The sequence below is a fragment of the Columba livia genome, chromosome 2 (assembly GCF_036013475.1).
Source record: "Columba livia isolate bColLiv1 breed racing homer chromosome 2, bColLiv1.pat.W.v2, whole genome shotgun sequence".
Lineage (NCBI taxonomy): Eukaryota > Metazoa > Chordata > Aves > Columbiformes > Columbidae > Columba > Columba livia.
Genome location: NC_088603.1, coordinates 68,048,523 through 68,073,868, shown reverse-complemented (window position 1 = coordinate 68,073,868; position 25,346 = coordinate 68,048,523). Strand labels below are relative to the sequence as shown.

The 25,346-nt window shown below is 42.2% G+C and overlaps 1 protein-coding gene across 6 annotated transcripts in view; it reads right to left on the bottom strand.

Moving 5' to 3' along the window:
- Positions 1-25,346, bottom strand: part of JARID2 (jumonji and AT-rich interaction domain containing 2) — a 227,879-nt gene that overhangs the window by 94,484 nt on the left and 108,049 nt on the right. For all 6 annotated transcript variants that reach the window (XM_065052352.1, XM_065052354.1, XM_065052357.1 and 3 more), the window contains exon 3: positions 6,758-6,899. Coding sequence is in view for 2 of the 6 variants with exons in the window: in XM_065052354.1 (XP_064908426.1) it covers positions 6,758-6,899 (142 nt within the window). In the remaining 4 variants the exon portion in view is untranslated. The remainder of the gene's footprint in view (positions 1-6,757; positions 6,900-25,346) is intronic.

Below are 25,346 nucleotides of genomic sequence, written 5' to 3'. Positions count from 1 at the left end.
CTTGGAAAGAGTCTCTTTCAGTAGAGAATCAATTATTTCCTACACTGATTCACGGCAACGTCTCCCTAGTATTTAAGCAGTCAACATCTGGCCTGTCATACACAGGGGTGAGACACATGAGTAAGGTGAACAACAGTAGGGACTGGGTTACCAAGCAGCTGAAAGAGCATTTGCCATACACCGAACTACAGAAACACCCGTCCAGTCTGACTTTGGAAATTCCCTTGGTCCCTCGGGGGACAAGCCCAAGCTTGAGATCATTAAGACATTCTCCTGCAACTCCATCTTCTAAAGAGAAGGTGGCAGGTGAGGACAGGAGAGTTTGAATTGGACGTTGCTTAACACTTCTCAGCTGCTACAAATCATACCTTCATAATTCTTAAATTACTACTCGGACAAGTTGTTTAGATAGCTGTCTACCCACAAGGTTAAAGTATTCCCAGATTCTTGTACCTTTGTTACATCTTTGCCTGGTGGATAGAAGAATCCATGTCAACAACTTCTCTTTGTTCTTTATGAAAATACTGAAAGAAAATAATCACCTGTTTTTTTTCTGTTTCAAACTACATAGAATGATCTCCTTGACATAAGGCAAGTAAACTGTCTTCTTATTATTCCTGTGCAAATCCACTCCAATGGACTATTATTGTTTTGTTTATAAGGCTTGTTATTTAAATATAAATGTGCTGCATTAAAATATATATTTCACTCACACCTGAATTTCCAGAGGGAGATAAAAAAAAAATCTAAATTATTATACATAAATCTTACTGCTATTATGGTTTTTCTGTGGATTAATGTGGTTTTTCACAAACAAACAACTAGTGCAGATTTGCATAGCCTACTGAAATTAGAAAAAAAATAATAGAAGCACCTGGTTGTAAAGTGGGATTATATTATGTGGTAGCTGGCAACAGTTGAACACAAATACATTATATAGTGTTTCAATTAGTGAAAAGATTATTCACTAAAAAGGTCCTGGAAAAACACTTTGATATTATGAGCAGTCTCCTGCTTTCACACCTGAGTCATAATACACTGCTCTCTCCATCACCTACAATACCGAGTAGAAATCCCTCACAAACTCAAATAAGTGGGAACAGGATTTACCTTGTTGTACGTCTTGCATGGAAGGTGCTAAGTCTAGTGCTGAAGAGACTGTTCATTATTAACCACAGAAACAATTTGACAAAAAGAAAAAGAAAAAAGAAACCAACCCTGAGTCCCCTCAATCTTTTGACAGCTCTGCTGTAAGAAAGTCTTTTGCAGCTCAGGTTGAAAAGGATTTATCACTAAAACAAACCACTTAAATTAGCAGCTTGCCTAATATGCAGAAGCGTGTCTGCCCTTGACCGGGTGTTTTTTGTGCTGAGGGTGCATCAAGGCTCTGCCAGCCTGGCAGCTGTGCAGACACCAGCCAGAGAAGACCAACGTACTTGCCTACTTGACCACATATTTCTGATTTTTTAATTCAAAAACCTTGACACTCATCTTGCCCCACAGTGAGCCTGTTCAGGGAGTTAAACTGGCATCTAAAAATAAAAATTAAAACCCAGGAAGACGGAGCAGGCCACAGGGAGCCAGCATGAGGCGAGGGGCAGGAGCACATCCCATGGTTTGGCTTTGCTGCAGCACACAGCCACACTTCTGATTGCCACGTGCTTGAGACCGTTAGCAGAAAGCTGCTGTATTAATTAAAGGCCTCAGAAGATCTCTAATAAGCAATTTCTGGCCAATCTAGCTGCCGCAGCTTAAAATACTACTGCTCCCCAGGGGGTTGGGCCCTTTTGTCCTGCAGCCGGCAACCTTCCCTGTAGCAGAACTGGACAAAGTGTCTTCTCCCAGGAGCTGCACACACCCTCAGCCCAGGGGAGCAAATTTCTTCAACATTATTTTCCTTCTAAACTAAACAAACCTCTTTGTCCCCATTAATGAAGAAAAATATTCTAACATTAAGTTAAAAAAAAAAAAAAACAAACACACACACAAAAAAACAACCACCTACCAAACAAACAAAAAAGCTTAACAACGATTAAAATCAACCAACTGCATCCCACTTCTCACAGCCTTCTATTAACAGAACATTATGATAAAAGATAAATTTATTTGTGCATTTGGCAATTCCCTGTGTGCATTTCTGGGAAGGGGGCCATGTAGATGTGTGGGCACCTGATTAGTAACAGGAAGCAAGCAATAGCCTACTATCACCAAAGATTAACATACTGTCACATCAAGTCTGCTCTGCACATGTCTTTTCTTGGGTAAGGTGAGCAACTGTTGCTAGAAAACATATAGCTGTCTCTGCACACTGTTATTAATTGCCAATGGTTGTAGTATTTAAGAGTTGCCCATAAAAATGTACGAGCAACCAGCACAGTGACCAAACACCTTTGGCCTATTACTTACTGACCTTCTCAACCAAGAATCATAGCTGGAAATTGGAGATTCATAACAAGAACATGCAGCTACCCTGACCTTCGGCAATTACCTTTTTAATGGGTTTTGAAAATGCATGATCTTTACTCAGTGAAGACCATCCAACTTGACAGCTTATCAAGCCGGTGTACCAATGCTTTTGTTCATCTCTTCTACAACCACTAAACAAACTAGCAACTGGCTCTCACATGGCAATTAGGCACCAACTCCTTACACAACAAATTCAGTGTAACATTTGAATGCTTGGCTTTTGCCAAATGTTAGAATAATGCTGACACCTCTTTACTGGGTGAAAGCAGTATTTACTACTCAGGATTAACTCTCTGCTTCTACCAGACCTGGCCACTAGTAATACATGCAGCTCAGATCAAAGCAAGTATTTTCCATTTTTTGAAGTATTTTGAAGTCCTGAGCTTGCCACTATTGCTACTGCCAATCCTCCCCAAGCCCCACTTATTCTGTAAGAAGGGCTTAAAATTTTTTGAATTATCTGAAAACTTTGCCAAAGCCATACACATACTAGTTCTTGCCCTTACCACCACCAAGCTACGACAGCTAAAACCTGCAGCATCACAAAAGGCAGGTTGTGTTCTTTTAGTATTGTTCCATGATTTGTGTTGCAATAGAAAATGCCGCACTTAAAAAGAAACGGAGATGGGACTGTCCCCATTGACTGCAAACCTGGCTGCGTAGGAAGCTTCCTCTAGTCCCCAGAGAGCAAAGGTGTCAATTACTGACAAAATACCCACAGACTAGTTGGAGCCATTTGAAGCCTGACAGCGCTAGGTCACTGTATTCAAAAGCCTGATCCATCAAACAAAGTATCTAAGTGAGTTTCTGAATAAAATCTGCAGCATTATACTACATCAGGATACTTTCACCAGAACCGCAAACTCTTTTGTCCCATCACAATGCTCTCTTGATGGCACATGTGGCTCTCCAATCAAGTTATGTTACTAGGAAAGGGGTTGCAACTGAAAAAGAAATAATGTGATAAACCTGAAGGAGTACTTGGTTGGGAGTTCTACTGTTGCATTACACAGCTTGGCACTATGTGTGAAATAAGGAATACTCTGCAGTAACCTCTTCACTGGTCAGCAAGAAGGCTGGTAGGGGATTTACCTCCCCACAGACACTTGTCAGCACCTACCTATCTGCAAATAAATCCTCTGACCAATAACTCTCTGGGAGCATCTACTGCCTAGTTTTGACCAAGGAAAATCTACCCTAGAGATGGCTGGCACGGTGAGACCACAAGGCAATACCAACTGCCAGCAAATTCACCCTCCGCTCAGCTTGCTACGAGAACTGGCACTTGCAATTCATCCAGGCTTTTGTGCAGATTGCCTCTGCAACTGGAAGAGTTTGGATCAACTATAAATGTAAATTTAAAAACACACACACATGCTGCACACATGCATGAATCCATCTCCCAATTCCATGTACGTAATGTGACCTGCTCTAGAAGAGGGGGAAATGCTGCCAGACTGAACTAACCAGCCTGGGGGCCAGAAGACTGCCAGACACAAGGGCTGGGAAGAGGAGGGAAGAAGAAACTGAGAAGGGGCTGTTTGCCCCACAGTACAAGCCTGCCATTACACTGAAGAACTGTGAGGTCAAACCAGAGCCTCTAACTGTTGAACAAACTGGAGCCCCTTACAACACCCTCCCTTATTCCCCATGCTTACTTGCTTAGCACTCTTTCTGTTTCCATCACTGATTTTAAATACAGATGACCTCTAAAAGATGACAGCCTCATGTTTCCCAAAGAAAAATTCCTGTCATACACATACACAAAAAAACCCTCACCAAACCCCCAAAAGCCATAAAAAACTTCATAGTAACTTACATATAATGCACAGTTCAAACACCACAGGAAACCTGGTATTCAAAACTCATCATATAATATAGAGCAAGTTCCAAATACATACGCTTCACTAAGTGCACCAATCCCCAAAATCATTTCACTGCATATACCACCACCTATATACCACAGTATTTTGAGAAGACAAATATTCCTTTTGCAGAGGGGAAAAAACTGCATGAAGTACATGCTAAAGCTACAGTGTTTGAACATGTATTTTAGTGCAAGAGTGCCATTAGTTGTACACACAGCTGAACAGACAATTGAAAAGTTTGATTTTGAGGAAGCCCAGGGGAAAGAAAAGGAGGGCACAATTTCTCAGAACTTGACAAGCTGAGGCACTGAATCCACAGATGCCATTTCAGTCCCATTCCCCCTCCTCATCCTCCTGCATATCCTTTGTCCACCCAGTACTCCTGGGATAACTCTTCGTGAGATCCCAAAATTATCTGGATTGAAGAAACATTAGATATTCAGTAAAACAGAAGAAAAAAACTAAAAGGAAACAAGAACATGACATCAAAAAACTCAACATGCTGCAGTACAGCTTAAGGAGCCCAGAAGAGGTCTGTCTGCAAAGAGGAAGCTGGGGGAGGAAAAAAGTAGATAAAAGCTTGTTGAGTGTAAGTGGAAACAAAACAGGACCGTTCTCCTTCACAGCAACTGCAGCAACAAACGTAATATTATTTCAACCAATTACAATGCATGAAGAAGAACTGAAATTGTGCCTTGCCTTCCACAAAAGCCAGAAAAATATTTTTCACCTTGGCTTCTGTTTTTGGGGTTGTGTGCTGGTTTTGTTCTTGTTGTTTTAAACCCAAACAGTACCAAAGGTGCTGAATTCCCTATTATTAGGCCTGAACCACACAGCTGCTTCTCAAGCATCTGAATTGCCACAGCCAAAAACTAGCAAGTATTCCTCCAAAAAATTTCACCCGCCATAGTCAAATACAGTATCTTGGGACCAGTGATGTAGCAATCCCACTCATTTCTGAAGGTGGACTATGGAAGGCATCAGAAACCGGGGCAGCATAAGGGACAAGCCCTCCTGCTCCTTGCCAGGCCCAAGACCTTTAATCCGTCTTCCTCTCGCTATTACTTTCAATCCTAACTAGCTCCTTGAACTTATGGTGTGACCCTGTAAGAGGTTTTGTCAGCATGGCTGACGAACAAGGGGACAAAGCAAGTACACATGGCTGCAAAAATTCCTTAAGAAAACGTGTAAGCAACAGTGGCAACACGTGAAACAATGACCGCTGTCTTCCATGATCACACCTAGAGTGGATGTCACCTACATTTCTAAGTAGAAATATTTTTCAAGCCTCCATTGTATCTCATAAAGAAAGAAATAAACAACAAATACTTTTCCCCTGACCAGCAGCAGGATGCAATAAATTTCTGCCAGTATAGAAGACAACACAAATTTTATTCTGATACACCGGAGGAGCTAAGGGGGCATATCAACTAGACTTTGAGTTTGATGCCTGAGGCGTAGAAAAAGTTGTGGGGGTCTGGAGTGGGGGGCATGGGTACAAGAACAGGAGATGTCCAGGAAAGCATCACTCTTCTCACTCCATTGGGCTTCTCAGGGGAATTGTAAGGTCACGCAGAAAACAGGAATACTTTTTTGTTTGAAAGAGAACTTTATTTTACAGTTCATTTTGGTTTGGGACTACAATGTGAGGAGTGTGGAGGAAAAAGGTTGAGAAAGCATTTTCCGTTTCTCTCTTTTAAAATGTATTTTTCAGAGAGCATATTTTGGTTCTTACTTCATACAGAGGAGAACACTCAGCCTCCTGCATTCTCAGCATATTTTCTATAACAGATTGGCTTGAGTCCTACAATTTTAATCCACATTTTGCACATTCAGGCTAAGAACTTGTAAGAGTTCAACAAGGATCTCAAAACCAATTTCTAGAAAAAAGGAGGCAGCTTGCTACAGCAGTGTCTCAAAGTAGATCCTTGCAACCGACACCCACCACACTGCCTTACTATACACTTTCTCTTCTCAGAAGTGTCTGTTTTATTATTTATTTTTTTAACTTCACATGGTTTCATTCACAGAAAATTAAGAACAACAGTTAACACTAACTACTTTAGCGATGCTTTCCTTGAAATTACACTCACATACGTATTGACACATTTCTGAGAGCCAAAGTTGGAGGAGGAGGGGGCTAGGGGGACAAGAGGAGAGAGAGTCTTAAGGCATTTATTTTAGCAATCACCTACTGCAAAAGAACAACTGTTTTTCCATGGCTTCCAAAACAAGAACCATCTATACCAATGAATGAAGCAGAACTTACTATATCCTCACTGTTACCAGAAGGACTCCACATCGGAAAGTCTGCTTATGGTAGGGCAGTATTTGCAACCATCCACTACTGACAACATAACCACAATATAGCACCAAAGAGACATAGCAGAAAGGCTATACTTTAACCATAATGCACTACTGACCTTTTCCTTGAGGGCCCTTCTTCAAAATCTGAAGAACTAACATCGTTGCTCGTTGAGGACACTTGTGATGCATCGTCCTTCTCATTCTCCAGCTGTTCTGATCCCGGTCCTAATCCTTTAGATTGGCCATTAGTGAGAAGTCCTGCAAACATGACAAAGAAGTACACAATATTAAAAACCTGCACTACCAGTGCCAAATGGATTTTATAAAAACTCATGTATGACACTAACAATAGACAGCTGATGCTCAAAGCAACCATCTTGCAAACAGAAAAACCGATAACATTGATTTTGCACAGAGGTACTCCAACAGAAACCTGCCTGTGTGTTTCTGATTTGATTAACTGTAAGGCCCCAACCCCAAATAACCACACTGTGAGTGTTTGCAATAGTATTTATAATCTTGTCACATTCCTCATTTGAAAAGGGACACAGCTTAGTCAACATCATCCCTGTTTTACAGAACTCGTGTTGACTGGCATAGATGACAGCCTTTTGCATTTATCTGTAGATCAATATAAAATTAAGCTGCCATTTGGTCCAATCTGTCATCATCTTGCTGTTCATTCTGCTTCTTCTAACTACTGCAAATCATGATCCTTTAAAAAAAAAATCCCAAAGGGGTGAACATCAAACACCTGTTTCTCGACTCTGATTCTTCTGGTCAAATGTCACTCATCTACAGAAACTTCAGATTGCCAGCAAAGCTACACAGGGCAGGGGAAATGTGTCATAGCTGCCTTCCCTTTTGTGCCTTTCCTCTCCCGGAGGAATGCTACAGCAAAGCAGAATCACATAGATGGAAGGACAGCATTGGGCCCTATACAAGTACAATGTTTAACAAATTTTGTGCGTTCTACTCAAACAAGTAACTACAATATAATATGACACAAACAAGAGCAGACAGTGAAACCACTCATACTTAAGAATTAAAATAATAACATATTCTTCAGTAGGCTTTGGGTTGAGAGGGAAGAAAATTACTAACGATTTTATCAGCTCAGTATTTCCTTTTAAGAGCTTATTACCAGATAAGCTGCAGTTTTATCATGGAGAATGATTTCCCATCTCTCCACTGAAATACCTCTGCAAATGGCATAACAAAGCTTTGTTTCACAGCTTTATTTCCTCAGAGAAGCGCTGGTAGGACTTCCATCCCTCAGCCATTTCTGTCCCCTTTTCTATAATTGCACCTGAGAAAAGGAGACAGAGGGGAGGCCAACCCCTTCCAAGATAAGCCAGGCAGCAAGGCTGGTAAGAGTACTAAATCAAACATGCTTACTAGTAACAGCAGTTCAAAATCTTCCACCATCAATTCTGACCTCTGTTTGAAGGGAAATGGCTGTTTAGAACCATCAACAGACTTACTTGTCACATAACCAAGCATTCAACTGAGCTCAGCTTCAAAGAGACACTGATAACCAGAGCAAGACCAAGGCACCTCCTCTGGCAAGCTGCCTGCTCAACGTACTGGTGCCTCAGCCACAGCCATGGCCAAGCACTTCTTTCCTGCAAGGACATTTATTCACTGCTCTCTTGGGCACAGTGACTTCATACAATACATTGTCTGTTATCAGGCTCTGAACCTTTCAGCACTTACAATTCCAATCTAATCATAGAATCACAGAATAGTTTGGGTTGGAAGGGACCTTCAAAGGTCATCTAGTCCACCCCCTGCCATGAGCAGGGCCATCTTCAACTAGATCAGGTTGCTCAGAGCTCCATCCAGCCTGGCCTGGAATGTCTCCAGGGATGAGCCATCTACCACCTCTCCGGGCAACCTGGGCCAGAGTTTCACCACCCTCGTAAAAAATTTCTTACTGATGTCTAGCCTGAATCTCCCCTCCTTTAGTTGAAAACCATTACTCCTTGTCCTATTGTAACAGGCCCTGCTAAAAAGTCTGTCCCCATCTTTCTTACAGGCCCCTCTGAAATACCAAAAGGCCACAGTAAGATCTCCCTGGAACCTTCTCTTCTCCAGGCTGAACCACCCCAACTCTCTCAGCATGTCCTCGTAGCAGAGGTGTTCCAGCCCTCTGATCATCTTGGTGGCCTCCTCTGGCCCCTCTCCAACAGGTCCATGTCTTTCCTGTGCTCAGGGCTCCATAGATGGGCATAGGACTCCAGGTGGAGTCTCACCAGAGCAGAGCGGAGGGGCAGAATCACCTCCCTTGACCTGCTGACCATGCTCCTTTTGATGCAGCCCCAGGTACGGTTGGCTTTCTGGGATGCAAGCGCATATTGCCAGCTCACGTCCAGTCTTTCATCCACCAGTATCCCCAAGTCCTTCTCCGCAGGGCTGCTCTCAAGCCCTTCGTCCCCCAGCCTGTATTGATACTGGGGGCTGCCCTGACCCAGGTGCAGGACCTTGTACTTGGCTTTGTTGAACCTTATGAGGTTTGCATGGGCCCACTTCTCGAGCTTGTTCAGACAGCCTCACTCTCTTCTTTTTCCAGTCAAAATTTGTTCTTATTAATTCTGAGCTACACCAAATTTCTCTTTGAGTCAGAAGAGGCTAAATGGTGACCACATGCTGTAGTTTTTGTACACAGTTTTAAAAACACTACCTACAAAGCAGAAGCCTGGATGTTTGTTTATTTTTTTAAGAGGAAGATGCAGGGAACTGGTAGCTCATTTTTTTTTCTTCCTTATATGGAGCCCACAAAGCAAATGTTGAAACTAAGCACCAATTTTTGCATTAAAATGTCTCTTCTAGCCAGCCTGAGACTGGCAGGGAGAAGTTAAACGACCTGATTTACATTTTTACTCCCTTTTTGTTCAATGCCTTCTGAAACTTCCTTTCCATTAAAGAGATCTCAAACTGTGACCCAACCAATAATACAAATTTCAGTATCAGCACATGATACTACAACATGGTTTGTAACGTAACACAATGATACAATGCAGGGTGACAGCATCCCTTCATTCCCGAGAAAATGAAGGCGACCTTTTTAAAAAACATTGCATGGATTATATTTCTATGCTGAATTCACCCCCCCAGAAGGCCTAGTGCTCAAGTTTAGTCTTAAAAAAGTTTCAACGCTTGCTTTGCATTTTTCCATGAAACCACTGCTGATAAAATTTACAATTTTTGAACTCCAGAGAAGTCTAAATCAAGCATATCATTTGAGGCCTGATACTCAGTGATTTAACTGTTATGGCACAATTTGATTAGGTTTTCCAAAAGCAATATTTGTTCTGGAGACTTGCCGTATGTAAAACCCAGCAATCTGAAATATATGAGTCAAGAAAATCACCTTTCAGGCTGTCAACTCACACACACTTGGAAGGCAATTTTTATTCATCCTTTCACCCTGCCAAACCATCAGTGCACTTGGGAGACGAGCATGATTTGCGTCCCTTAAGGAAAAATACTGTTTTGTCTGCTATTATTCATCATAACCAGCACCAACCCAAAACGTAATAATATTGCTGATAACTGAAATTAGCTATTGTCAGCTGAAACCAATTAAAACAAATGCCCTAAAACAGAGGCATAAAACTACAAATGAGATATACTGATAAATAATGGGAGCGGGTGTCATGTTCTAGAGGTTTTCAGGGCCAGCATAATTGCAAAATCCACTCCGAAGTGATGAAATGCACAGACAGTCCCAGTCCACAGCCTCCTTCCAAGCATGCTGAAGCAGGCTGTTATAAAGTTTATTGCCACTCAATGATTTTTATATCAAATGTATTCAGTTAGCCTCCAGATACCTTTTCCTTCAAACGTCATTCCTGCTGTCTCTAACTGTGATAAACCACGTTCTTTTCTGCTGCACATTGATTAGGAGCTATAAAAGGTCTGGTGGCCCCAGGATGGGGTGGGGACCCTGCAGTTGTGCCAAGTGACACTTGGGCTTCTCCATCAGCATTAATGAGTTGGCACCAGTGCAGCTGATGGGACACACGGGTCTGCCTGGTGCACTGCAGGAGCAGAGGCCGGCACACGTCCACACATGTCGGTTTGACTCTCCAAAGTCAACCAAGCTACAGAAAGCTGCAAGCATTCATGTTTCTTAAAAGCTAAGTACTGCAATTGTGTATGTATATAAAGAGAGAAAAGCAACCAAGTGAGAAAATACTCTTTTGCATAGTCTGAAGAGCAGAGCCACTTGCTAATCCTGGCTACTTCAGAGCACCCAGCAACAGCCAAGGAACCAAGCAAGACATCGAGAGCCAAATAAAATCAAAGGGACACATAGCTCCCCTTCTGCTTTTCCACAGCTTTGGCCTTCAACCTCTAAATCATGGCTCATGGCAAAGCCCGTGACCAGTTGCATTCTCAGCCTCTGGAGAGCTGGCAGCAGCTGCTGGCCCCTCACCCACTGGGCTCATCTCAGCCCCAGCTCTCACTGCCTCCTCCCCTGGCAGCTGGGCTGGTGACCGACCACTGGGCCTGAATAACCATGCAGAATAAATCTGAGTTGATAAAAATAGATGTTACTCTTGTAACGCAAAGTGTTCATTTTAAAAGTCAAATCAGATTTTTTTTCCATATGTAAAAAAAACCTAAACATCAAAATTGATTTGAAAGCACAGCAACTTGGATTATAAATCAGTGTAGGATTTCATATATTAAAATGACTTACGTGAAATAATAATTTATGTATAGAGTGAAGCAGTGCATATTTGCTGCCAAAGTTTAAAAGGAACTGAAACACTGAATGGCTCAAAGGCCCTAAATAAACACTGCTTTAACTAAGTCACTAATAAAGAATTATTTAATTAAGTCAGAAATACAGGAACTCACATACCAAGTGACATCTATGGTCCCTTCAATACACTGTTCTGGCTATAACTGATCAAGACTAGATACTTTAAGAGAAAGGTCAATTACTAATTCCTGGTAATTAAAAAGGGCAGCTCAAAACTGAACCATGGAGATCTTAACATCCTTTCTTAAATGTATCTTAGCTACATAAATGTCAGCTTCACAGTTTTGCTGAATTCTTTTTTAAACTTCCACGTAAGCTGTGATAGCAAACTGCAATTTTAGTTACATGCTACTTAAAAAGACAAAAAAAAATTTCATTTATCCACTTATCGGTTTCTAACTTCATTGAGAAAAAGCAGCAAATATGAATATTGTGACCCTCTGTTACAAGCTGGGAAAAGCAGAAAAGCTCTTTCTGTCTTCTGTCACCCAACCATTATTAAGGAGACTTCTATCACCACCTTTTTATTTGCCTTCCACACTGTCAGTATTTTCAAATCTGTCTGTGGCTCCGAGTTTGTTTGTTTTTTCACATGCAGAAGAGGCTCTACAATGAGCTGAACCACACCATTTAGGGTGACCCAGGCCGAACACATATATCATGGCTTTACAACCTTTGTGAGCATGCTCCTCCTTGTTGCCACTGCATCACACTGTCCCCTATGCTTCTTGACTGTAGTAGGCAGCTGAGCAGGGGTCTTGCTGAGTTTTCTCCAGCAATGGCCACGTCCCTTTCAGCAAAAACAGTGTGTATAAAGAACAGTCAAAGTTGCTTAATCGTAGAATCATTTCAGTTGGAAGAGACCCTCAGGATCATCGAGTCCAACCATAACCTAACTCAACTAACTCAACCATAACCTAACTTAAATGAGCTTACTTCAGGGGACTGTCCCAAGTGGATTGCTTCTCATTATAGCCTAGCAAGTAAGACTTAATATTCTGGTGCAGGCAGGACTTAATTTATATTATATGGATTTGCTAACCTTATCAATTTGGTGATAGACACACACTTTTAGCAGCAATCTACAACTCTATTACCAAGCCATAACCTATCCCATCTCAGGTCATCTGAAGAGACAGCATGTTGCAGGACAGGCCTTGGGTGCACCTGAACGTGTGATGCAAAATCACAGTACCTGGGAATGCACCATACAATGAAACACCATGTAAGTATAAATACGTAGGATAAAAACAGAGGAGAAGAGAAGCAGAAAGTAGCAATATAAGGCAGGATGGAAAAGAAAAAAAAAAATGCAAGGGGGGGTATGGGGTTAGTTATTTGGTTTTAAGAATAGACAAGCTTACGATTACTGGTATGTTCTTCATTATTAAAGTTACTGAATAATCAGGAACCCAAAAGAGAGCATCTGAACAAATCTCAGTATCATGTGGTTAGCTGAACACAGTGGTTGGATGAAGGGACTTTCACAATGTTTCCAAAACACTATTTCTACATCACTCTAATACCAACAAGACATCTGAGCATGAACATTTCCATGTTCTTACAAGGAGACAGCAATACCTATTTTAGTTCGCCATATCCCAGTCCTAAGGCGGCTTACGAAAAGAAATACATTCAATTGTATTTCCAGTCAGTTCTCACAGTCAGAGGCAAACCACAAATCCATCACACAGATAAAAAGCCATCACAGAGAAAAAACAGCAGTCAACACCACAGAAACACAAGCCAAAGATATCAAAAGCATTAACTGACCTAAATAAGGGGGATTTCAACATGACCATATTTACAGCTTCCTATATGGGATGAACACCTAACATCAGCCAGTCTGCGCTGCTTGGGGCAGGACAGTGACACAGCAGTTCTAAGCTATATGTGAAATACATAACTCTGCTCCCGGGTGCCTCCTGACCACACAGGGACACCCACTTCCCACTGCCAAGAGATACTGGGTTTGCCTCCCCGCAGCACGCCCTCCTTGCATTCCTCCCTGATCCCTGCAGACTGAACAGCTCTGAGCTGGTACAAAGGCCCAGTTTCCAGGGCAATTGGCAAAACAAACACAAGTTACAAGAAGTTAAAGAAGTGGATTTACTCGAAGCGGCATTCTCACCACACTGGGATGACAGTGTTATTTATGGGAGCGTGCAACAGCATGGACTGTAGTTATGTAGATACAGGGCTAAAGTTTTTCACTTATGGAGTAACGTGCCCATCTGAACTTCAGCTGTGCAATCTTAGGAGTTGCCCAGAAAAGCTTTGTTGGAAAAAAATAATAAAAAATTAGTTATTTTCTTCTTTTTGCACTGTCCCTTTCAGGAAAGCTGCCACAAATGTAATTGCAAAGTAAGAAAGCAATGGGGTTAACCATCCTGCACCATGGTCTGAGAAGTCTGTGCCACCTGAACGTGGACAAACTCTTCACTATAACCGCACCATGGAAGACCACCAACATGAGTTCCACACTTAAAATACAGAGGGGAAAAGTTATTGCCTTTAGCTCTTTGAATACTTACTCTGGCCCTTAATTTCAAGTAGCTAATGTTCTGTGTGGAAATCTACATATAATAAACAGATGGCTCACCTACACCTTGTTTTCCTTCAACCTAAGAACTACAGGACATAACAGTGTATTATGAGCTATAACTTTATACACAAGTTTACTTGCAAAGTATCTTTAATAAATAGTCCTCATCAATTTTGTAAAAATAATAGACAAACAGCTGCTCTACAATACAAATTCACATCCCATTATCTGTAAACCTAAATTTATCTTCTACCAAAAATGTCCTTACTTGCCAGAGTACATGCTGAAATGCTACCAAAATCTTGGTAGGCATGCTAAATGAAACCATTAATCATTTGATGCCAAGTTAAAACATTCCAGTATCTCTAAAACATCTACAGCAATCTGCATTAATCAGCATACTGTACAGAGTTTACTGTATTTAGCTGTTGTATAGCTATGCACAAAAGATAATTCGGTTTTATAGTGCAAATACCATCTGTCACATTGTCACAGCATGACAAGGTATCACATTACATATTAAACAGCCAACACGCCTCGAAAATAAGGCCTATTTTCATGCTATGGTTGTCTTAGAGACTAAAGTAGTAACATAATTTAAAAACAAAACAAGCCAAAAGTCTTTCTCTGGGATAAGAGATACCTATTCCCTGTCGATTTTTTAAGGATAGTTGTCATAAAGAAAATGCTATTTTGATCTCATTTGATAATGCAAAACCACAACAGTTTTCTGTCTCTAAATATAAAAAGCACAGCATGAAACAGTCGTCATTTATACCACACGATGCTCTGTGTTGCCACCATGATGGTAATTAACAGTATGTGGGCTTTTCAGATGACAAGCCACTGGACATTAGGTTGATTGTGGTACATAACAGAGCATATGCATAAAGCACTACTGTTATGCCAAAAACTGTTAGCAAATAGCTTGTTCAGTCTTCATAAATGACGAGAAGAGTGCTTTTATATGTAGATATACATCATTACTACGGAAGCCAAGCATGAATGACATTCCAGCACAAGATGTGTTTGTCAGCCTGTCAAAAGGCAAGATCACCAAAGAGAACTGATTAAATAATACAGGTTGAAGGAAGCTCCTTATTCCCATTACATCTCCATCCAAAATTGCTATTAAGCAACCAAAGACGTTTATGTTACTTTCTTTCCTGCATATGAGCCCATTATCAAGTACCTGTTGGCACCATTAATTGCAATTATATTGTTGTGGTCTTTCAGCACAACACTTTTAAGGGTGTTTTGTTTTTCTTTGGGGGAGCTTGTGGGGAGGGAAGAGTGAGGGGTGGTAATGGTATTAGACCGTAGAAATAAGAATATAACAGTTAAAAATTAATGTAATTTAATGATTCCATGAAACTACACCAGGCCATAGGACATACTTCAAGTCTCAGCCGTGTTTATGAAAAATGCAACTGGAAGAAATAAAAAAACAAAATTAAAAAAAAAAATAATAAAAAACCCCGCAACACACTACCAATGCCTGCAAGATGTCATATACAAAGAAAAACCTCACCTGAAGCCTATACTTCTGTTATTATAGGTTTATTTTTTAAAAAAATAATAATCTATTAAAAAGGACACAACTCTCTGAATAAAGACATTTGTCTGCTTTTAAGAACACAATGAAAGCTTTGAAACCCCAGTTCCCCCAGGGAATCACTCCGAGGGCCCCTTCTGGCACCTTACTCTTCATGAAGCTCCATGGTGATGTGGCCTGGATAAGGGAGGGAACAGGAGTGCCCAACAGGCTGAGTGGCAGGATAGGTGTTCATACACAGGTGAAGGAGACAGCAGCAGTAATGCCAACTCCCAAAAAAGCTGGGGGAACAAACTCATCTCTGCTAAATCCGCTTCTTACAAATGCAGAGAGCTGACTAAGGCAGATCATCAAACCACAAACACACAGAGGCGGGGGGTGGGGGGAAGAAACTCAATGGACGGTTGTCCCACTACCTAAAAGCTAAGGCTGTCCTGAATGAGGCAGAACAGAGAGGAGAAAAGAGAGCTGATGGCCACCACCCTACCAGCTGCTCCCTATCTGTTATATCAGTACCACTGTGCTATCAAGCTCCTACCCATTGCCCCTGGAGCTGTATGATAAGGGGAGAGCAGCAGCTTTTTTAATAAGTAGGTACCAGGCCGTCTGAAGGTCATTAGGTTTTGACAAACAGAAAACACAGTGAATTTTACAGTACTGCAAGCACTCCCTGTTAGCACTGGGGAGATGAGCACCACATACTCTTCCCATGTGTTGCCAAGGAATCGCAGCATTTGATGTATGCAGCTTGCATCCACCTCTGTGCCCCCACCCCCCTTGACCACAGTCAGAAAGCTTTGGAGGCACAAGAGGACTCCAAATGCAACCTTTGCTGTTCAGAGAGACATGGGCAGAGAAAGCATGAAGCCCTTTGCAAAAGCAAGGGAACACCATCGCTGGGACGACGTGGGGACCCGGACTCTCTCCCATCAAGTGGGTGCCCCGGGAGAGGTCACCTCCCCTCCACACACCTCAGCTCACCCACCTGTACAATAAAGGCAGTGAGATCGGCCTCCACGGTGGAGTGCAGGGAGGGGAACAGGCAGTAAGCACGACATGAGACGTGGTTTTTTTATGAAAATCTCTCAGTGGTGTGTGCCTCATGTTGATCTTGGCATTGGACAGAGTGGCTTTATTTCTCTCTGAGGAGAACAAGTGCCCTTTGATTTGCAGCTATGCCAGGGACATCTGTCCTACAGGACATCTTCTCTCGTTTGGTAATAACACGTGCAATCTGGAACAGAGCTAAACGTGCATTTTGTTTGAAATTACAGGCACAAGCAGGCCCACAAGTGTAATTTATCTCTCTCTAGATCAAGGATACAAGCGACAGAAAAATCAGCATAACCACGGAGAGACAGAGAAGTCTAAGTTCTCAGGTATTAACAAAATTATCAGTGGCATACGAATTAATTATTCTTTGTTTTTCTATGCCAAAACAACGTCTTCTTCATCCTGCCTTTTCTGCAGAATTTTATGGCTGAATGGAGAAGCAGTGAGCTAACATCCCATGAGAGAGAGTAAAGAAAATCCGTGACGTGCCTGTGAAAGCAAGCATTTCATTTTAAAATGTTTTGTTCCTTCCACTTTTATTTGGGTTGTTTCTATTTGACAGTTATTTGGAGAGAAGATACTGACTCAGTTTCCAAAGTATTTTTGCTTATTCTTCACAAATATCACCTTGTGAGAGAGAGAGCATGGATTATTCTCGTAAGTAAGAATTAAGTGAAGCAAGCTAGTCAGCACTTTAGGTCTTTGTCACCTATACATGAGCACCAAGTGAGGGCAATTCCTTCTCCTTCTGAAGCACTTGTGCAGGTCCACCTTAACTGTACTACATCACTAGCAGTCCCATTTTTAAGTTGGTTATTTCCCCCCACCTCAATATCACAGGGATATGCTTTTAGATTCAGTGACATACCTCACCCTGTTTCAGAATTAAGCCTCCACTAGGACTGGATGGACAAAAGAACAATAAATCCACACTTCAAAAATACCCATACCTCGGCACCAAGGGACTAGCCAGATTAGTAAAAATGAAATAAATGAAGAAAAAAAAAAAATCTGGTATTTTAAGCAACATGAGAAGCAAAGCTATGCCAAGAGCATGTCTCCAGACAACAGCTCTTCTACACTAGAAAGTAAAAATTAGCAACTGTGTCTCCACAGGGTATAAACGAAGGAGGTAGAAAGAAGGTGAAGGCAAACACAGTGAAGCAAGGAAGAGCCTGCTAATTGGAAGAAAATACAACATATGCATGTGCAAATAAGACAACAAGGGAAATAAAAAGGCATGCGATGTCTCACTGATAGCAGTGACTACTTGGGAGCCTGAAAGGGGAGAGATGTGCAGCTAAAGCCCAGAGGCTTAGTGAGGCCTGGCTATATTTGTTAAGATTTCTAGGAAACCCTTACAGGCTGTATAATTCAAACCCAGCATATCTGCATGAAACCAGATACAACAGCAAAGCAGCATCCTGACAAACATTTGCTACACACTTAAACGAAGCACAGTTCCTTCAGCTCTGTGGAGAGGGATCACATAAGCAGGTTGGGTCTACAGTCTTAGCAGACAGAAGTGACAAAAGGCCCAGTTCTGGAATCTGTGTCACGGACAGTCAGATCTTTCCCCCTGTGAGGGCAGCAGGCAAGGACGGGGCCAGCCCTCCTCCATTCGCAAATGGGAGGCAGCAGGAACAGGCACCCTGAGTTACTTCTTTCTCAAATAAACCAAATTAAACTATTAAATTGAATTATCAGAGGAATAAATGTGAGGCTTGACTTCTACATACACCTCAAAAGTGAGCAAAACACCAGATTCTGGAACAGGAGGAGGGTTCTAACACAGCAGCATGCCACAGGATGGGGAAAGGATGAGAGAAGCGCCAGAAAGCACTTTTGGAGAGGTTATCCTCTGCTCAATTGTCTCTAATTTTGCCCTTCTGTAACAAAAGCTGTGAACGGCAAACACTAAATGACATACTTCTAATTGCACAGTCTCATTTGATAATTTAATGCATGTCACTGAGGATTTGCCTTTCATGACTTTTGCCAGGAGCACAGGCAGCCCTTCAGACAGATATAAGAAATATTTTTTTCCCTTGATGTGACATGAGCTATGAAGGTCTTGTCTGCTGCAAGCAGACACAGCCTGGCGATGCAGCAGCAGTGACCCTTCCACACAGCCAGCAGACATGGGTGTGGATTCAGCCCTCTCTTCACTGGAAATGCTCTGAGCTTTCAGCCTAAGAAAAGGAGGGGAAAATTCCTCTTCCTGTCCTGGGAAAAAAATAACTGAAGTTCTACAAGAACTCAAGACAGATATTTGAATTAAACCATTTTATTTACTTTCACTCCACATTTTCAATAACTTTTTAGTGAACATGCCCTCCCTAACTCTGAGATCATCCATCAGCCAGCTCCAGGAGTCAAGCTGACAACATCTTTCACTGACAAGGATTTTTCTTATTTCTTTTCCCCTGGCATGCCACCTCCTTCTACTAAGTGCTTGAATTACGATATCCTAGTTTAGAGCAATTACATAGAAAAACAGGCCACAGTCACCTGAGGGAATGGCAGGAAGATGTGCCAGGGGAGGTTCAGGTTGGACTTTAGGAAGAGGTTCTTCCCCCAGAGGGTGGTGGAGCACTGGAACAGGCTCCCCAGGGAGGTGTCACAGCCCCAAGCCTGACGGTGTTCAAGAAGAGAGTGGACAATGTCCTCAGACACATGGTGTGACCTGTGGGGTTGTCCTGTGCAGGGACAGGAGTTGGTCGCCATGATCCTTGTGGGTCTCTTCCAACTCAGGACATTCTATGATTCTATGATCCTTTGGAGTAGTGATGGCTACAAAGGCAAAAGGGGGCACACTGTTGGTGAATTTTAATGCCCACTGCGGACCATCATACCTTACATGTCATTTTCTGTTATATATTATCATTACAAATCAACCTAACTTAATGCCCTAGCCTCTTCATCAACACACCAGACAGCCCTCTCCTGCTGCAGGAGGTCAGGGTAGCTGGGATGGACCATGGGCAGCTCAGGCAGCGCCGCATGGCAGGGATGCAGGCAGGGAGGCAGCCTCCTGCAACATTGGGGATGTGCCCGCACCACCTGCAGCCGAATTTCCAATACCCTGCTAGCCTGAGTGCTCACATATCTGTTGAGAGCCTTAACGTAAGCTTGACAACCATGCCAACTCAAGGCCCTGTGACACCCCAGGAAGAGGGGAGGGAAGAGAGCTGCCTGACCAACGCTCACTTTTTTTTTTAAGCCATTGGTTTCCCAGGCTTTTGTCTGTAACCCTAAATTTCAACCACAATGCTCAAGACCTTGTGGTTATCTTTCAGGCAAAACCAGCAGCTGCTTTTCCTGGGAGTGAACCCATCTCTTTGACACCGCCTAAGCCAAGGTACCATTTATTTCATCTTCTTTACAGAAAGCAGCTACAAGGCACTATACAAAGTGCCATGAAACAACGCAAAAACTTTAACATGTGGAAAGTCCCCAAAACTTGGCCTTTGAACTTTTGGGACTGTTTTCTCCTTGTTACCCATTTTACAACTAGCTTGCTAAATTGATTTTATATATATATATATATATATATATAAAAATAAAAAATACTTGGCATAATTTTAACATATGAAACAACAATGTGGCCATAAAAAGGTGTTTGTGGTTTTTTCACCATACAGTAAGCAAACATATTTCAAACATATTTTCAAAACTAGGTTGCTTAAAAAAAACCAAACAAACAAACAAAACAAAACCAGCCCCCACCCTACCCCCCCACACCTGTCTTTCTGTGAAATCTGTACTTGTAGAACCGTATTCAGCTCTTACCAGGGGGAAGGCATTTTTAAAAATTCATTTATTTTAGTGGGGGTGGGCAAGTGAGTATCATTCCCTCGCTTTCTTAAATTAAAGGCTGGAGGAGTACGCTTCAAGCTCAGGATGAAGAGCTGTTTTGCTGTTTTGACTCAGCTCCCTATAATCTGTTTGCAGAGTTATTGTCAGGGGAGAGGAGGCTCATGACAGTGACATGTTTAGACCAACTGCCACAAACCAAAATCACGAGCGCAATACGAAAGCCCAATGTGAGCGAACAAATTGTTCTGCCTCACACCTGCATGGGAGTGATGACATTTCACCTCTCCTCGAGCACTAAGCCTTTGCCCAAGGTGAGGGCCCATCTCCCACATGACACTGACCGTGGTGGCAGGGGTTGGCAGACATCTCTGACGTCCAGCAGCTACCCACCTACTAGGCACGTGCAATGGTAAAACAAAACAAAACAAAACATGCTGGGAAAATATATCTGTAGCTGGAAGATGCTTAGGAGAAACCCCTGCTCTCCCAGACTGGCTGCAGTCACTGAAGAGGAGCAGATGAGGGGACAAAGCAGGAGGAGCCCACGCTTGGCCATCAGCTGAGCTCAGAGGATCTTGCCACAGGAACAATGCACAGGCGACAGCCAGAGCGACAAAAGCTTAAAGGCATCAGATGAAATAAACTCCAGCCGCCTGCCAGAGAGTGCGCGAAGACCATTCTCATTTTATTTGGGGGGACAACTGATTCTCACCAGTGTTAACACCGTTCTCCGAAGCATCGGCACATGAAACACCAGCGCTGTAACAGCCTTTAAGGAAACACTCCTCGTATGCCAAGCAATTTCCATCTCTATTTCTAGCTCTTGAGACCAGCAGCTTAACCTTACTTTCACCTCCCCTTTGTGAGCTCTACAGGCGAACCACGGGGGGAAGAGATAAAAGCTGGGGTAGGGGGCCAGACACTTGAAAACCTGATGCTGGAGAAAGGGCTTCTGAAATGTTAAGGAGACTTCCCGCCACACCACCACCCAGAGGAGTAAAAGAAATTCCACTGCCATGAAATACTCTGCTGCTATTAAACAGCTTTCTTAGCTCATGTTTCAGGGAATTAGAAGGGGAAGTGAAACAACATTAGCTGCTTCCTGACTTAATAGAAACCTTGGAATGACCATCATCACACACTTATACCATCAAGACTATATAGTGATGTGTACTTAATGATGCTATCTTTGCGAATAAGCAAAGGAGATTAAGTACTATCTTGCAGTTTGTAAAGAATACTGATTCCCCATCCCTCCAAAACAAGGCTTCATTGCACTGAATTTTGCTTCCATCCATTCATGTAACTGAAGGCTGATACCCCTTAGCACATTGCTTGTTTTAAGTACGGCATTGAAGAAATGAGGGCAAGGGGGTGGGAGGTACATGCAATGAAACAGCATAGAAATGTAGGATTAAAACAGTAAGTGAGCTTTCAAAATATACCTGCAAGAGGCTGTGTGTATTCTGAAGTGCGCCATTGTATTACTACAATTAAAACAACAACAACAACAAACAAAACCGAAAAAAAACAAAACAAAACAAAAACTGGTTTAGGATGAAAGGTACATTATTGATATTCAAAAAAACACTGTGTAGTTCTATTTCAAGACGACATGACAATACTGAAGAATAAAAAAGATACAGAAGTGATGACTGTAATCCCTCTGTACATTCATGGTAGCCTATAAAAAGCTAAAGAGAGATACTACACTGAAACAGTTCAGACAACATAAGTCTTCCTGGAGTTAGAACATTCCCTTTCTATGCTGTTTCACAACATCTCTACCAAACCCAAATCAAGCTACAAAGACTATTAAATAGTGTCAATTCTTAGCATGCATTTAGCACTCTGTGTGTTCAAAGTGCTGTCACACACCCCCAGCCCCACAAAAAACACCAAACAAAACCATACTGAAAAAAAAACAGAGAAGAATTTTGCCTGTGCCCACCTGAACAGATCTCCTGCTTTATAGCCACAGCCCCACGTGTTGGGATGAGGCAGAAAGGACAGTGTCAACCACGCTGCAGGTATGTGAGCCACCGTCCCAACAGGGCAGGAGGGCCCAGTCTCATGAGGAAGAAATGTTTTGCAATGAGGGTGGTGAAACACTGGCCCAGGTTGCCCAGAGAGGTGGTAGATGTCCCATCCCCGGAGACATTCCAGGCCAGGCTGGACGGAGCTCTGAGCAACCTGATCTAGTTGGAGATGTCCCTACTCATGGCAGGGGGATTAGACCAGATGATCTTTGAAGGTCCCTTCCAACCCAAACTATTCTGTGATTCTATGAATGGGAAAGCAGTAGCACAGGTACAACATGCTGCGTTTTGGAAGAGGCGCAGGATATGGAGCGGGAATCATCGTCAGCTTCAAAGCTGGGACCCCAATTAGCCTGTAACCTGCAACAAGCACTTGATGCACTGACAGCCTTTGCTACTTCACACGCTCAGGTCAAGATTTAACTCCCATGTGTAACTGTTTATTACTAACACCAAGCAGCAACACAAAATGGGTGAGAATAAATGTGAACAAAAGCATAATTTTAAAGATCTAACCCTCCACCCCCCCAAAAAAGGCCCTTTATCCCATTTAATGGCAAAAGAAAATGTATGACTGGATCCCAAGTGGCAAGCAGGATGTGAGACGGAAGGAGAGTCCAATTTTTTTCTCTACTGGTGTGTAAAATCAGGAAAAGCTTTGGCAGAAGCTAGATAGATAAAAGTGGACAACTTGTAAAGGAATGGGGTGGACTTTTAAAATTAAATTTCTTTCTGAACTTAAAGACTGCCCCAGAGATATTATGGAAAACACTTTCAAGTTTAAAAAAAAAAGTCCTCGGGGACATGAAGGCCTCATTGTTTTCCTCAAACTTTATATGTCAACACACACACACGCATAAAAAAAAATCCTCACCTCCCTTCTGAGACATTAAATCCACACAATATTTCTTGGAGAGGGTAAAAAGAAAATGTAGGTCAAGATGTTGAGATAGGAATTGCTTCTGAAAGATGAAAGCATAAGAGGACTAAGCTTTCATTCCTTATGTTTCTTTGAGATTTCAAACAGAGTGTTATTTGATAATGGTTCCTTTCAGAAAATTGGAATTTAATATAGCTAATTATAAGTTAGAGAATTAATGTACAGTCAGTACTCCAACTGAGTTGGTATGCCATGCTGATGCTTTTTACCAGCATGTCCCCAGTGCTTATTATAGATCTTTTCTCCAAATACTAAGGCAAATCTGCTTTCACATTAGGCTGTATGGCCCAGAAGTTGTGGGGGGAGGAGGAGAGAAAAGAGAAAAAGAGAAATTTATGATCTCCATGGCTGTAGCACTAAGCCTCCCGCAAGCAGCCCAGAGTTGTCCTCATGGCACGGCACCGTGCAGGAACAGACCCTCCTGCTTCAAAGGGAGCACAGAAAATAAGAGGACAAAGACAGAATGAAAAACAGAAGTAGCTAGAGAAGAAAAGTAGAAGGAGAAACAGGAAAACACATTTTCCTCCTTCCAATTAAAAGGGAAGTAAAAGGACTATGATAAAGGATGAAGAGCATAGGCAAACAGAAAGAGAGGGAGTACTCCTAATTGTCCAGTATTAACAATGATGTATCTGAGAATTATTTGTCCTATGAGCAATCATAAGTTAAAAAAACTGACCTATATTTCACAGAGAGCAAGCGATATATAAATAAGAATATCCCTCATGACAGGCATAAGCAGCAGAAGCAGCTGGATTTGGACCAGGAGCAGTTTCTCTGCAATTCGGAAGGAAGCCACACGTCAGTGTTCCAAGGACCTACACAGGTTTGACACGCTCTGTTTCTAGAGATGGCACCAAATATGTTCAGCAACATCTGCTGCACATCACTGGTTAGTATGTAAAGTAAAACTGTAGCTTGTGTAGTCTTAAACATAGATTGCATTTAAGTGAATTTTGAGGGAGAAAATGCATCACGGGAAACTCTGCAATCTGCGAGGTTCCAGCAGCTTTGCCTTTGTTTTCCACTGTAGTTTCCAACTAAACACTAAGCCAGCATATTTAAGTTATCCAATGGATGTGTGAGCTCCTGCAATGAAATCCTGTCATTGACCAAGGCACAAGCTCTGTAGTAAGGTCTCAATGAGAAGAGCCGTACCTAGTTTCTTCCTCAAAACAGTATTTACGTTCAGTTGAGCTATAAGCTTCTGGGGAAAAAAGGGGCACATTTTTTTACATAATCAGCAGAAGCTTCTTATATGTTAGCAGATTAACTCCTCTGAAGTCATATTTTCATTTGGCACATCTCCACCAGAGTTAGAGAAGGATGTTCCCTATGAAAGTAGCTGTTGCCCTCCAAAATATTCTTCTGCTCCTAATAGGCCATATTGGGAAAAAATCTGCCCCCTATAGAGGGCACCTTCCCCCCTCTTCATACTGGAAGAATTCCCCAGACCCTGCTGAACTTGGCACGACTATGCACTCCCAAACCTTGGAGCTGAGTAGTGGTCATCCTTCCTTCTTCCTTCAAGATGCAGAATAGCATTCATTTTTAGGGGAAGGGAAAAAACAAAAAAACAAAGCCACCTTCCTTTTAGGGAACTGAATTTTTCTCATGACAAGAGGACACCAAATCAGTACTTTTCATTGCTTTCAACCTGAGTGAAGGGAAACAGAGCTGGCATGGGAAACACCATCTCCTTTAGTCTACTCTCTGGTTCCTTTAGCCTGAAGAAGAAGCTGGTCAACTGAGGTGAGGAGGGAAAGCAGTCACTGGAGAAAAGCTGAAGGCTATTTTCCCAAAACCTTAGTAAAGTTTTGGAGTCCTTCATCTGTACTGGCAGAATTTCTCCTGGAAGTAGGGAAGCACAAACTGTCTTTCTCAGCAGAGTCATTTCCTTTCTAAGTTTCCCTGTAAATTTAGTTTTCACGAGACTACCCCCACTGAGTCCAAGATGATCTGAGAAGCTTTAAATAGAAA